This window comes from Blennius ocellaris, assembly GCF_963422515.1.
Source record: "Blennius ocellaris genome assembly, chromosome: 18".
NCBI classification, from domain to species: Eukaryota; Metazoa; Chordata; class Actinopteri; order Blenniiformes; family Blenniidae; genus Blennius; species Blennius ocellaris.
In genome coordinates this window covers 5,770,804-5,786,396 of record NC_137667.1, presented here as the reverse complement: position 1 = coordinate 5,786,396, position 15,593 = coordinate 5,770,804, and the positions used below count along the sequence as shown (strand labels likewise).

The following is a 15,593-nucleotide window of genomic DNA, read 5'->3' as shown; positions in this document are numbered from 1 at the left end:
AATAATAATAATAAAAAGCCCTCGCTGGATTAAATCCTTTGAGCTGAACATTAGAGAAGTGCAGAGTTCAGCTCTTAGAGGAAAGAAGAAGGAGAAAAACATCCCTATCTTTCAGAGGAAGAGAGAGAAAGGGGAAGAATCAGAGGTTGAAGGCGGCAGACTGTGATACTGAGGAAGAAAGGCATCACGTTGCGAGGAAGACAGACTGATAAAAGAGCGAAGCCATCGGCGGAGGAAGAGAGGGAAAAAAAAAAGAAAAAAAGAAAAAGGCCCCACAAATTGGCAAAGCAAAGTCAGGGTCTCTCTGCTTTGCATTTCATTTACATGGCTGGCTGTATCGACCAATCGGATTGGGAGCGGAGCCCGGGGCTTAGGAAGGCGAATAAAGACTCCAAATGCCTTCACTGCTCTCATCCCTCTCTCTCATAATACCCTGTCTGCCCTTCTTTTCTCCCGCTCCCTCGCTTCTCTCCCCTCACTGTCATAATACCCTTTTTCTCCCCATTCTCTTTTCTCTGGCGTGGTTCTCTAAGTAGACCCTGTCCGACGTGATAGTGGGATGAGGAGGGAGGAGAGGAGAGGTGAGGCGGGAGAGGAGGGGAGGCTACGAGAGATGACTTTTCTGCCACCCAAGGAAAGCAAAGAGCAAATACTCTTGTGTGTGTGTGTGTGTGTGTGTGTGTGTGTGTGTGTGTGTGTGTGTGTGTGTGTGTGTGTGTGTGTGTGTGTGTGTGTGTGTGTGTGTGTGTGTGTGTGTGTGTGTGTGTGTGTGTGTGTGTGTGTGTGTGTGTGTGTGTGTTTTGAGTCTGTGGGTGTATTTGTTTGCACACGTATGGATCCTCTTTGTTTATTTCCTGTCCAGCGAAGACATGATAAATGCAAATTCGAGTCATAAATGCTCAGTAACTGATGAGAATAATGTAACGTGTAATTACAACACTTGACTTGTGATAATGACCACTGATTGCTCACTTGAGGCTTTTTTTTTTTTTTTTTTTCTTTCTAAGTGGAGTAGAGTACTACATACACACACATACACACACACACACACCCTACGCTACACACACCCTAATACAGGTCCCTGCAACCTTTAGGACTAAAAGAGACGTTTTTTTTTTGTGTCACTTTCCAATCGATCCAATTTAACACAGTTTTAATTCTAGGATTAAACAACCCTTAAAAAGTTATATGGTCTTGAAAAAATGAACAATAAATTAAGATTATGTGCACATCCTCTGCCCCCCCCCCCTCCTCGTCATTTCTTGTTATTTTAGCCAATTTTGTTTTGCTTTTTTGAAAAAGCCCTTTTGAAAATGAGTTTGTGTTTGTAAATAAAGTGAAAACAAGATAGAATGAAAGCCACATGCGTCTCCAGAGTCACAGGTTGCAGGCAACTGGTCTAATAGTAGTTAATAGCTTCCCGCCCCCAGTGTGTGACAGACTTTCATCCGTCGGTTAGGTGAAATTTGGGGCGTGATGAGTTGGAATATGAGGAGGTAACTATCCCAGTTCGTCCATCACAGGTTAAAGATGTATAATGTACATAAAAACAATACAGTCTTTTGTAACCTTGCTGGGATGTGTCGAGCCGGGACGCAGTCTCTAAAATATCCTCATCGACTTTATTCTGGAATTGCAAATAATGAGATCTAATAAATTAATGACTGCGTGTGATTAAATGAAAGAGCTAACATGGCCAAATGTTTATACAGGTCTGTGTTAAGTTGCACCTTGAACAAATGAAATGTCTTTAAATCAACCAGTTATGGCATCGGCTTCACTTGATTAAGACGATTTTTAGTTTATGCCAATATAGTTTTAGTAAAACATGTGCACCACCTTCAGCTTTAACAGAATAAGATTACTTTTTGCTCTAAATTCGTAAAATCTTCCAGTTTTAACATAAGTGGAGTTATTAGTGTGCAATAAACACAATGATTTATACTTGTTTTACAATCACTCGTCATTAGGTTTACGACTTTTTCTCTCTGACCAAAGTCCAAATACGTATAGTTTCCAGTCAGTTTAAAGTAAAGTTTCTATAAACCACTAAGACAAACTAACAGTGACGACTTTGGTTGATTCGAGCAATTTCCACAGTAATTAAAGTTCTAACAGATTGTTCAAGCTGTGAGGACAGGAGTTGTGTCTGATACATTGGGACGAAGCAGCAAGCTATAGTAACAGACCAACATGGCTGAATCAGGGTAAAGCCTGTTAAGTCAAAGAAAATAAGAGAAAAAAGTAGAGAGTCTGTTGTTCTCTTTAGTAATAAGATATATATTACTGGCTGTGACAGACCAACAGCGATGTAAACTAAGAGATCAAGCACCATCTGTCCACGTCCGCACGGCAGGACACACGTTCAATAACACTGAAGCTGGTAGGTTTGATCCAATTATGACTGGCATTGTATGGAAAATCTATATTTTTATCAATTACAATTTATGTCTTAAACTCACCCAACTGTTTTTTGTGTATGCGTGTGTGAATGACCCAGATCCTCTATTCACAGTGTATTTAAACTATATTCCAAAACAAAAGAGATATATATGTATATGGAGAAACCCATGTTCACCATAAGTGGAAAATTAAGTATGTTATCATCTATATAAACCATTAGCTTAATAAAGTGTACTGTAGATCTAAAACATTAAAATAACATAATTTGCTATAATGTCAATCAAACAGGAAAACCTCCATATATTAAAACAGAATTCCACATAGATATATTTTTTTTTAGATCTTGAAAATTTAATTAATTACACTCAAACTATTAACTACTAATGTAGAAATCCCAAGACTATGATAGTGATTTGATGAACATATGATATAGTAATTCCTTATGAAGCACCTGCACTTTAGAGCCATGAATTATTATCTGGTTTTTCTTATTGCTTTTTTTTTTTTTAGGCCTATTATGCAGCAATTTTTAACTTTTGACAAATCATCTACTTTAATTGCCTACCACAAGGCATTTTATTGACGTTTTGTGTGTGGAGGAGAAAAAAAAAATTGTACAGTCATCGCTCCTTTTACATCTCCCTCTCACACACACACACACACACACACACACACACACACACACACACACACACACACACGCACACACACACGCACCACCCCCCTCATTGTAGTTGATCACCAATAACAATGCCTTATTTGTCGGGGAGGAATGTTTACAATGGGACGGCCCCCCCCTCTAGGCGTGTCAGCCCCTCCCCCCTCCTCCACGATGCGCCGTGTCAGCGTGCCACCAATTACAGAGCGCAAACTGAATGAGGTCATAACGGGATGGGGTCATTAGCAAAACAAACCCACCGACCCCATGGGGGCAAGAAGACAGTGCGAGGAGATTCCCCGCCTCTCCTCCATCCCACCATGACTGTGTTTCCACGCAGGCCCGGTGGCACTTCGGCAGCCCGCCTCTCTTTCTCCCCGCCGCCGCCGCCATCCAACAAGCGTAACAAGGTCAAAATGATTAAATGCCCTTGAGCAGTGCTGATAGTTAGTGTGGGGCTGATGATTATTATTATTTATTTTATTTTTTTTGGCTGTACTCCACGATCTTGGCTTCCATTTACATCACTTTACTGTAATTTTAGCGCTCGCTTTAGTTCAGCCGTGCCATTAGAATATATTTGGATGACAAAAAAGCCGCCGAATTACATCATGCACACAGAGGCAAGTGATTCAATTTGGCACGGCAGGAATTGATGGCGACTCTCAAAGCCCCTGGGTGCTGTTTGTAATATTGCTCGCTTTTATTCCTTCACTCCTGACATTTCCTTCATTCACGTCTCTGTTTCGTATGAGGAAGTAAAGGGAATTAAAGGGAATGCACCTGTTTTATTTTGGTTTTTTTAGCAGAAATCACCCCCGGACTCAAAAACAGGCCACAGGAAATGAGGACGTCCAACAGCGAGATCCGTCAAACCACATAGACCTTCAAATGAAGCGTTTTAAAAAACAGTTCCCGGGTGGGTAATCACGTACGTTGCTGCTATTGTGTTGTTATCATCTCACATCATTAGGAGCCTTTAATGAACACTTAGGCATGCGACCAAGCAAAGGGCTCTTCGTGCTTCACTGAGTCACTGAGCCCCCGTTTCCCTTTGCTGACATTGTGAGGTAAAGTCCTTCTGGGTAATCTTTAAAGAGGTGCCATTTGTGTTATACGTGGCACTTTAGCGCACCAGCGATGGCCTTCAGTGGCAGTTTTAGTTGTTTGTCCACTTTACGTACTCGGGGCGGCCCGTCGGTCAACGCTTGTAGACGTCACGCTGTTTTTATGGTTCAAAAGTAGGACAGCAGATCTGCTGTGAGTCACAACAAACGGGGAAAAACATCTCACACACACACACAGAGAAAGAAGCAGTAAAGCAGTTGGAACATACAGAGATGAATTGGCAGAGCAGAAACACACTCGCAGCTTCAATCAGCACAAATAGAAATATCACCTCCCATGTCGTGCAGCGCGCCCCAAGTCATCGCATCCCAAACTGTGAAAATATTGGAGATGCTAAAAGCGATTAGCGGTAAGGCCGTCCGGTGTGAGTGTGTGTGTGTGTGTGTGTGTCCTTTGTTGGCCGAGGGCATATTTGTGTTTGTGTATCTCCATTGTGACGCGTGTAATCCGCATGCTCTCTAATCCCAGAGCAGGTGGCCAGGCGTTTGGTGGCTGTGGGGGTGCATGAGGGGACACATGCCTCCTGCTCCCCTCAACACACACACACACACACACACGCGTGTGTGTGCTTACTCACACACGTATCCACGATTGATCTACAAACCCCATGGACGCATCGATGCTCGCTTGCTGATCATTCCCTTCTTTTTTGAACTGCAATCAGAGAGGAGGTGGTCCACTGCACTGGTCAAAAACCTTTGAAATGCACACGCACACACACACACACACGCACGCACACATGCTGGATGTTACTGGAGGAAGGCCTCCGTGGGGAAGCACGTGCCGGCGTTCCCAGCCGGGGCCCTCCCTGGCCGCCTCCTCCCCTGCGTGTGTCCACAACAGACACGCTCGCCTTCCCAGGAGCTCCACTTGCTGCCCTTAACAGGTGGGCCGGGCCGGGCCGGGCCGGGCCGGGCCGGGGCGGGGCGGGGCGGGGCGGGGCAGGGCGGGAGGAGAGGCATCTGTCGGCAAACTGTGCCTCCGTCCTCCTAGCAGTCCGCTACCTCTCCATCTGCCCAGAAAGAATGAGAAAGGTCATTGACGCAGGGGGTATTATTAGGTGACTGTAATCATGAGGCTCCTCCTGTGGTGTTACAGTTTGTCGGCCCTCTTTATTTTCATGGCCCACTTTTTTTTTTTTTTTTGGGAGCTGGATATGAATGTGAATGGGTTTTTTTTTTCTCTCTCTCTCTCTCTCTCTCTATCTCTCTGTCTCTGTCTGTCTCGCTTGAAAAGCAATGGGGGCCCCCTTGACCTTTGACCCCTGTATTGTAGCAACAGTACAGGAAGAGGACTGGTGGTTGAGGTGTCTGCATGTCTAACAAGTTGTCCACTTAGTGAGCTATGATGTGACCTTATTATAAGGTGCTGCCACAGCTGCTGTGAGCTGCAAATAGGGTCAGGCACACACACACACACACACACATATACAGACACGTACGCACACACACATATACAGAAACAACCTGCCACTGAACCTCACCCACTGTGTTGAAACCCTGAACACCATGTAATAAGACGGGTTCATGCGTGAGCTGTGTGGAAGTATTAAAGGTATTTTGTGTACCTAGGTTTTTAAATGTCATTCGACATTTTCAAACATTTGTGTTATTTATTTTGTGCAATTTGGCCCCCCTGTGGTCATTCTGAAGCACTTTATATATAAACAGATTAATGAAGTGTGTGGGTGGATTAAATAAAAACGGACGAGAGCCGCTGTGTAAAAAAACACTTTATGGCATGGATAGTAGGGTGTTTGGCACGGAGATGGTTAAAACCACATCTCACACCTGTATGATTTATTATTGGGATTGTTTACCAGGGTTTCTGACGTCCAACCGCTCATAAAAGTCAAGTGTGAGCTGATGACAGCCTGTTAATGTTATGAAATATTATGGGGAACAGCTGATTGGATCTGCAGACGGATCACTTATCGCATGTTGGTCGGATGATGACAATCACCTTTCAGCTGCTTGCTCCCTTCACAAGTCACATCAGTGGATAGAAGGAACTATTTGACAAGTGTTGTCGCTGCAGGGCGAGACTTTTAGTGGACTTCAACAGATTTGGTGCTCAAATCCCATTTTTTTCCAGTGCAAAGCTCGCTGCCCTGACCTTTAGTCCATCACTGCCCCCCTATAATGTTATACAAAGCCTTTTTTTTTAGTTTGATTAAAATCAGTTCTTAAGAGTCATACTTGACCTTGTCATTATCATGATTTCAAAATAAAACTACTAAAGTCTTGCGTAACAATGGCGACCCTGGTGACCCACATTGTTTTCTGATGTTTTGTGAATCCAGATGATTTGAATACAAAAGGCCAAGTGACTAACCCCCCCCCCCCCCCCCAGGTATCTTCCTCCACTCTCTCAGATTCTCTTAGAGTCTCTTAAAATAAAGGCCCAGCAATTGTATCTGTGCTGTGGTAGAGAAAAAACCCAACAAAAAAACATTATACTTCATTTTACAAGTGAAATCCTGAAAGAAACTCAATTTCCATCGAGCGTTATTTCACTCACAGCGCCTCCTCCTCATCGACGCTCTCGTGCCCGACGCTGAAACTTCCTTGACAGAGATTTCCTCAATCATCTGTTTACGCTTTGAGCTCGAGCTTATGGATGTAAATTTGGCCATTAAATGCATGTAATCTGTTATTAAAACATCTCCCCATTGCTTGTATAAGGAGATTTAAGTATTTTTTTCCCCCGTCCCATGCTAATGGTGTGTTCTCATAAGGGCAGGAGTGCTTTGTTGGCTGAATGTCCACATAATCCAGGCTGGTATGGTCTGGGGGCTAAATGGATGCCTTGTAAAGTGGAGAGACAGAAACATTAACTAGGCATTAACTTTATGTAAAGCATTAATTCTCTAATGGAAACTCATTCTTTTACATATGCTGGATGTTCTGTAAACCTGTAATCAGCTTTCTGCTTCGCATGCATGTTGCGTATGTGACGTTTAAGTGTGTTTTTAGCGCGGCGGCGACTCGTCTAACGTCAACATTTCAGCATTATGTGTATCGTGTCTTGTGTGTCACAACAAATCACATGATGGAGACTCAAATCCCAGCACCATTAACAAAAAAAAAAAAAAAAAAACCCTTCGGTTTGATATTTTGCTTTTTGTTTCGTAAGAGGTTTACACACATTCGGAACCAGCTCATGTCTTGGAAATCAGTTAATTCTACATAAATTAAGTTATCATTGGATGAGATTAGTTGCACAGAGATTATGAGACAAATCTGATAAGTTTCTATGATTTCACAGGGCGCCTGTAACGGGATTTTCTTAGATTGTGTCGTCGGGAAAATAAAACGACTTAGAAATCAATCAGTATTTTAAATGATTTATTTTTTTTTTTGTTAAAAAATGAGTTTGGAAAAGAGATAACAACAGTTAAATGTCATGTTTTGTTGTTTTTTGGGTTTTTTTTTATTAACTGTTCCCACATGGGGTTGGCCATGGAACAAAAATAGCCCAAACAGAAGCCAAAATCAGCCATTATTGTTGCTGGAGCACCACTCGGCAGGTCCAGTTAGAGAGCGATTTGTACAGCGATTTTCATCCTAACCTGGAATAAAGCCAAACCGACGAGGCAATAAAACACCCCAGTGATCTCCGGGGGGGGGGGGGGACCTGATAAATGCAGCTGAAAACCATCTGTTACGCCAAACATGCTCACGACAATCAACAGATTAATTCAGTTTGAACCAAAAGGTTGTTGCAGAGTTTCCATATTATGAAACCAGCTGTGTCAGAATTAGTCTATTTAAATTGTCCATTGCATTATTGTACAATGTATTTTAGTATTCTGTATACATTTTAGGAATCCAGGTGATTGGTTGTAATGGTTATTGCAAATGCTCATAATATTGTTACTAATTTTACTGTTGCTTATATTTATAATTTGTATTGTAATGTTGTGTCCCAGCTCTTGGCGTTGTTTTTATAATGTATTGCGTAAGATTATTTTGTATTCTGTGTGAATTTTATGAAACCTGGCCATACATTTGAATGGTTATTGCTAATGTGACACATTTTTTTTTACTGTAGGTTATATTTGTAATATGTTTTATAATATTGGCAACTCGCTACGTCTAAATCTAATACAAATCATCCTTTCTCTAAGATTATTGTTTTTCTGCACATGATCCCTGAAAAATAAGGAACAGAGAAAGGTGCTTGTCAATAAAATGAGAAAAACAAGCACCTTTACTTTCAAAACGTTAACTCGTAAACGTTAATTTCCTCTTTTAATTTCCTCTCTACATTCCCACACCTGAGTGTATTTATTTCCCTTCTGACGTTCCCAGTCTGGGATGTAAAGGCCAAACGATGTGTCGTCATTGGGATTCGAACTCGTGACCTTCTAGTTATAATCCTGACTCTCACTTTCACACTAAGTCTTATTGTGATTGAAGTTTAGTTTTTTTTTTAACAATTAAAATACACGTGATGAGCAAATCCAATTTCTCTCTGGGACTATAGAGGAAGAATTGGTCACCTGTGCTTGTTTAGCTTTAATGTTTAGATTCGTCTCTCCAGTGACAAGCTCGAGGAGGGTTAGTGGCTTCGTCACCCGGGGGGCCGGGATTTGAACCTCGCTGCCTCTGGGACCCTCAGTCAAAGCCCTTAATCGTCATCGCCTCCCCATGTGCTCCACGAGAGCCGCCCTCTCCTCCTGGTTACATGTACTTCAAAATGGGATTTAATGCATTGACCCCCAAGGGCGTCAATAAATAGGCTGGCTGGTTAAAAAGAATTTGGAAAAGTCACAATTGAAAGTGGCGGCTGTTTCTCTCCCCTTTATTTATTTAAAGAAATCAATTTGGATTAGAGAAGAACAAAGTTATTATTGGAGATTTTGTGTAGTCAACATACAGAAACAGACGTGTGTATAATAAATGATAATGAAACTGAGTTTAGATGAGAACAAACCAAACAGACATAATGGAATTTAAATTCAAATTTGCAGTAAAGATGGGGACTCAGATTTTCCAGGTCCAGGACTAAATGTCACCTTGGCATTTGACCAAATCGTGGCATGATAATCAAGATGACATGAGTCTCAGCAAATACCATCTGCACTGCTCATTTTTTAAAACAATGTGTTCAGGATCAAGACATGTTGTAATCTATTATATCACTCCGAGAAATTTTGCACAGTTGGCATGTCGAATGGTGGAACTGCACGACTGTATATCAAATTTAAAATGACTATACAACCTTGAATCAAACACATTGTACTTTGCCCGGCCAAGTTTGTGACACTCAATCCAATCATACACAATTTTTTGATGACAACATCATATATGATGAAGCAGTATCACACAGGATAGAATCGTCTGCATAGAGTACTAATTGGGGAAGCTCTGTAGTCCAAGGTATAGATCATTTGTGGATAATACTGAAAAAGTAGAGGTCCCAGGTAGCTGCCTTGTGGTATGCCACCCTCAAGGCCTCTGCTATACTGGACAGAGTTGCCATACAGCAAAACCTGCTGTAATCTGAAAAAACGTACTTCACAAGCATAACATAGAAGTTTTGCTCAAATCGCAAAACAATGGTCTATAGCTGAAGCATCAATAGCCTCTGAACAGTGAGCGGTTATGTGAATTTGATCATCATTATACTATTCATTATAATAAAAAAAAAAAATAAACAAGCAATTTAGCAATTACGCCTTTTAATTCCATTGAGCTTTCATGAGAGGAAAGGAAAACATTAGGATAACTCGAGCGCTTGACTGAACAACAAAGCCAAACATGTAAATTCAGTTTACTTTTATCAGCCACTTTAATGAAGTGTAACAGCAACAGAAGCTGAGATTTATCATCCTTTAATCGCACTCCAGTAACTATAGCGACAAAGACACTCTCAAACAGTTCTCCTGATAAAGTCCCCCATTGTCCTCTTGGTGTATTTACCGAGTCGATGCGCCACTGCTGAGCTTTTCTAACAAAAAATAACAGCAGCACTAACAGGTTCAACAGCTCAACAGGCGCCGCCGCCATTAACACCAGAATAAGGGGGCGGTTGCAAAGTGAAAGCAAATTCAAAATGAGCTCAGCGACGTCGCGGGCGTAAAGTCAAATTCGAGTTCAGTGTCGCGGGAGCAATTAACGGGATATTTTTAGTCCCATTAAAACATCAACATGTCGACGTTTAGTGTGCGCGTCCCATAGAATTTAGCTCTAATCTCACCAAATTGCATAATCCACGAGATGAAATCATTCCGCACGCCGCGTGGCTTAACGGGGACGGAAAGGGGTCGTGAAGTGTTAACGCCACTTTTAACCATTTACCATATTCCTCAACTGTCAAGTCTGACGAGAGCACAGGAACACTATTGTTTTCATTCATTTAAATGAGATTCCACAACTGCTGTTCGCTGCAGATGAATTATGTATGCGTTTGCTGTGTGTGGATATGTGATAGACAAACTTGCCTCCCTGGGAATGTAGGACACATAGTTATGCATAACAATGGTCTTCAGTTATATTCTCACCCAATTGTTTATCTTGAATGTTGTTGTCTTCATAAGAGAAAGTCTGTTCAGTTTATCTTGGGCAGGCTGCATGGGTTTTACAGCTGCTGCTGAGAAATGCTGGGTCACTTTCTCAAAGTGGCGGTTTGGGGGGGTGTCGCCCCAATACTTTCACTAGTATCTCTTCATCCTTTGAAAATGGCACATGCAGTCACATGACCATCAGTGAAAATGAGCGTTGACTTTTTTCCTTTTGTTTGTTTGTTTGTTTTAAATCATCTTGGAGTATTTATTTTTGATGAACTTTCAGAATCCTTTTTTTTAATTATTATTATTATTCTGCAGAATTCACTAATGCAATAAATCTGAGCTTTTAAAAAGTACGGTTTCATGAATAGGTTTGTAAAGCATGAATAGATCTGTGTGGGTGGATGATGGATGATTGATGATAAGCGGATGACGTGAATTGATGAAAATTTAAAAGAAAAATACTGGAAATTTGCGATCAAATGTAAAACTGCTCATGCTGTTATCAGTTATAAGTAAAAATGCGATTAAGTAGAGAAGTCCTCTAAAACTACTCAAAGTAGAGGTGTTTTATTTAATTAGCAGTGGCAGTCATTGGATTCACTGTTTATAAAAATATCAAGGCTCAAAACACAAGTCATCGAAGTCTAATGTTTAAAAAGGAAAACGCCGCAATTTGTTTCACAAACGTAAACACACACAAATGTTCTCTATTGATAAGAATAAAGTTTACGTGAATTAAAAAAAAAGATTATATTGTGTAGGAAGCATGAGTAAAGTAATCTGGATTATTCATGGGTGGATGGATGGATGGATGGATGGATGGATGGATGGATGATAGATAGATAGATAGATAGATAGATAGATAGATAGATGGGGGGGTGGCCAGGTAAGCCCTGCCTTGGGCAACAAATCGTGCTCTCTCTCTCTCTCTCTCTCCTCTTTTTCTTTTTGTTTAACATCCTTAAATGCGACGAGAGGATTATTGAAGCGCGTCTGCCTGGCCCATATGTCCTCTTTAGTGGCGTTTGTGCGTAATTAAAACCGAATGGATACTGTGCCCCCCCCCAACCCCCCCTAAACCTAACTTTCTGCTCTTTACCGACATTTATGATAAAACCTGTTGAAGTTGTGAATTGTTAAGAAGCACAGGGTTGGATATATTTTTTCCTCAATATATTAAAGATGAATATTTATGTGAAATGTTAATTAGGTTTCTGTCTTTCTTTCTTTCAACTTCAAATTAAAGGTTGACTTTAATCCAAAGAGCCAAGATCATTTGTAGTTCTCGGGCAATAACGCAGTCCCTTTTTTTCATCTCCAGATTTCTCAGGTCCAATAGGAAACACAAAAAAGCCCTTAAACTGCGGCGGAAAGTCAAAGCGAGACTTGTAAAGACCGTCTTTGACGTCTCTTGTCACATCCTAATTAGAGCAAATGCTTTAATCCATGCACAAGTCCCAGGACTCTCTCGAGGAGGCCCCCCCAGGATTCAGGCCCCCTTATGTTCAGCAGGGCTAATCCCAATCTCTCAATCTGATCAAATCATTGTAATGTTGCTCTATGTTCCGGAGCAAAGAATAACTTTGAAAAATAAAAAAATAAATCAGCAAATTTAAGTTTTTCTGACTTTAATCTTTCTGTTAATCCAATTTTAACCATATTTTTACTAAAGAACGGTCTATTTTTTCTGTTTGTTTGTTTGTTTACACGGGTTTTTAGCCCTTTAAAAGTCGTGTTTGTTTAACCTTCTGTGTTGTCTTGTTGCTAAACTCCTGTTTACCGTCGGACTCTTCCAGCAGAGTTTGCACATTTGTGTGAACTGGCCAGCGTCGGGGGTTACGGGACCCAAAGCTGTCAATAAAAATGTTGGATTATCCGCTTTATGAGACGGGATTAACATAGCTCTCTCGTAATTCCCCATTCCTGTCCAGGCAGGTGGAAATAGTTGTCGAGTTGTGAAAGTGGCAGCAGCGAGAGAACAAAAAAATGACACTGAACATGTTTAATGTATATCAGCAAAATTTATAACAGCCCCAAAACACCCTTCCCTTTGAATCTTGTTGACATGTTGTGCTCTGAAACAACCAGACAGAATTGGATGGATTTACACATGCAGCCAAGTTGGGTCAGGTCAAATTGCCTTTATTGTTATATTTAGTGTTTGTGACTCCCCCCACACACCACTTTACAAATATAACCCTGCTTTTTTTTTTTTTTTTTACTGCTGGCTTGATACAACCCTGCACTCCCTAGTCTCTCTCAGCTAGTCTGTCCTCATAATAATTTAGCATTTAACACTGGAGACATGGAAATAAAAATCAAATTCACAGCTGGCTTGTGGCAGAAAAAAAAATAAGAATCGAGAAAAAAGGGGAGGGAAAAAAATTGCATACAACTTACAAAAAATAATTACAACTTTGAAAAAAAAAAAACTATGACAAAGGAAAGGGGAGGGGGGTGCAGAAACACATTAAAGAAGCATTTCTCCTCACACGCAAACAGACTGATTGTCTCATAACTAATCTGCAACATATTTTCCTCATAAATTAAATAGTGCATCGAGATTCATGCCAGGGCGACACACACACACACACACACACACACACACACACACACACACACACACACACACACACACACACACACACACACACACACACACACACACACACACACACAGCTTTGATCAAAGGGACTCCAGCGTGCCAACAAAATTAAAAAAAAAAAAAAGAGAGAGAGAGAGAGAGAAGAGGGGAGTCCTTAAGGAGCTTAAAGAAGAAAAAAGCCTGACCTATCCCTCAAACTTAACCGGGTTAGGCCTGGATCTCTCGCTCTCTTGATCCTTTTCTTTCCCCCTTCTTTTGGTCAACACGTTTGTTCCGTGCCCGTGATCAAAGTTGGAGAGAAGTCAGTGTTTCTCAATAAGTTAGTCCAGCTCTGCTCGGGCCCGAGGTAGAAGTCAGGGCCCGCGGGCGTGACGCGTCGATTGGCCGTCCTGTTATTCTGCAAGTTTGTTTTGTTTTTGTTTGTTATGTTTTTGTTTTTTCCCCCCCTCAAAATTGTCAACTCACAACACTTGAAATTTCCACGCTGCTTGGTCTTTGTAATCCAGACAGTCCGCGTTGAAGTTGAGCTTCCACGACGAGGCCGTTTGGTCCTTATAGTCCAGGCAGTCCGCCGCGCCGCCGAAGCCGAGCCCCGCCGCTCCGTACGCAGAAGCCGGGCTGAGGTGGCTGGACACCCCGCCGCCGCCGCCACCGCCGACGCCCATGGGGCTCATGGCGGGGCCCGCCGCGGCCAGCTGGTGGTGCATGGGCGAGAGGTAGGAGCCGCAGTCCATCCCCGTGAAGTAGGACGAGGAGCCCGTGTAGGCCTGGTTGTAGCCCGTCGCCTGGGTGTAGGTCATCGGGTAGGAGCGCTGCATGCAGGAGGAGGAGGAGGAGGAGGAGGTGGACAGCGGGTCCGACAGCGGGGAGATGGAGGCTGGGCTCCAGATCGACACCGGCGCGGCGGCGCCGCCGTTGCCGCCGCCGCCGTTGCTGCTGCTGCTGCTCACGGCCGGCAGCGAGGTGGTGGTGGAGGGCGGGGTGAACTGGCCGCTGGCCCCGCTCTCCGAGCTGGCCTCTCGGACCGGGGAACCCTTCTTCTTCACCGGCCTGCTCACCGCCTTGTTCTGCGCCCCGGTCTGAGTCTGCTGGGCCTGCTGGCGATGTTTGGCCCGTCTGTTTTTGAACCATACCTGGAGGGGAAGAAGAAAAAGAAAACACACCATATAAATTCAATGTAAATATGACTTGATCATAATATTTTTTTCCCTATATAAAAATGAAATGCGATCCAATCAATATGTTTTACTTAATTCACCCCCAACTGAATTTGTTGTCCAAAAAATTAGTACATTTTCACCATTATTTTACACAACTTTTAGTAAAGAACGAAAAACATGATATCGAACGTCCATCCATATTATAAGGCCTGGATTTATATATTTTGCTCATCACACTTCCCTAATCCACTTCTAAAAACTATGTGATTTAGGATCATTATCTTAGTTTTTTTTGTTTTTTTTTTGTTACTCACTTGGACTCTGGATTCAGGCAGGTTGATCTTCAAGGCGACCTCCTCCCTCATGAAGATGTCAGGATAGCGAGTCTTGCCGAACAGATTCTCCAGCACGTCGAGTTGGGCCCGGGTGAAGGTCGTCCTCTCCCTCCTCTGTTTCCGAGGGGCCCCTGATAACAACGGAGCCACACTTTGTTAAGGCCACAGCGAAATTCAACGTCCTCACTCGACTGGGCTGCAATAATTTTGAGCCGGCGAATGCATTTATTTACGGATAAATGTGCAATTTACAGGAGGACGGATTTTAAGTGGTGATTTAAGATAGATCGAAACGGTTCTACGTTACCTTGGTATCCAACTGACGGGTGCAGCAGGTCCACTCCCGAGGCAGACAAACTCAGTCCGTTCACCGTGTACGGTGGTTGTTTCAAATAGGACATCATGCTTGCGATCGGTTGATGGAAAAACAAAAAGAAAAGGGAAAAAAAAAAAAGAAGAAAAATAGGGAAGAAAAATAATCCTCTCGTCCGTTCGTCCAGAACCTAAAATAAGACACGGGGGAAAAAAAGATAATGGTCTTTTTTGTTATTGTTGTTGTTTTTTGAAGAGCGTAAATAAGTCTGCCGGTCCGTCCGTTTTTTTGTTTTTTTTTATTTAACGCACAACCTTTTACGCACAGCGGTGGGTATAAAGAAGTGGGCGTCCTCGAACTCGCCGAGCTCTTAAAGCCAAGTGGAGACCCCCAGCTGTCCCTGCTGGACTGAAGATGCTCTGTGTGGTTGACAGGCGTTTACGCCACCAAACACACACACACACACACACACT

The 15,593-nt window shown here is 42.4% G+C and overlaps 1 protein-coding gene across 1 annotated transcript; it reads right to left on the bottom strand.

Moving 5' to 3' along the window:
• Nucleotides 1-13,773: 13,773 nt before the first annotated feature.
• On the bottom strand, nucleotides 13,774-15,211 carry LOC308143002 (homeobox protein OTX2-like; the record flags this gene model as incomplete). Its single annotated transcript, XM_080513646.1, has 3 exons — nucleotides 13,774-14,445; nucleotides 14,787-14,938; nucleotides 15,115-15,211. The coding sequence occupies 3 exons, from the start codon at nucleotides 15,209-15,211 to the stop codon at nucleotides 13,774-13,776; spliced, it is 921 nt and encodes a 306-aa protein (XP_080369772.1).
• Between the last annotated feature and the right edge of the window lie 382 nt (nucleotides 15,212-15,593).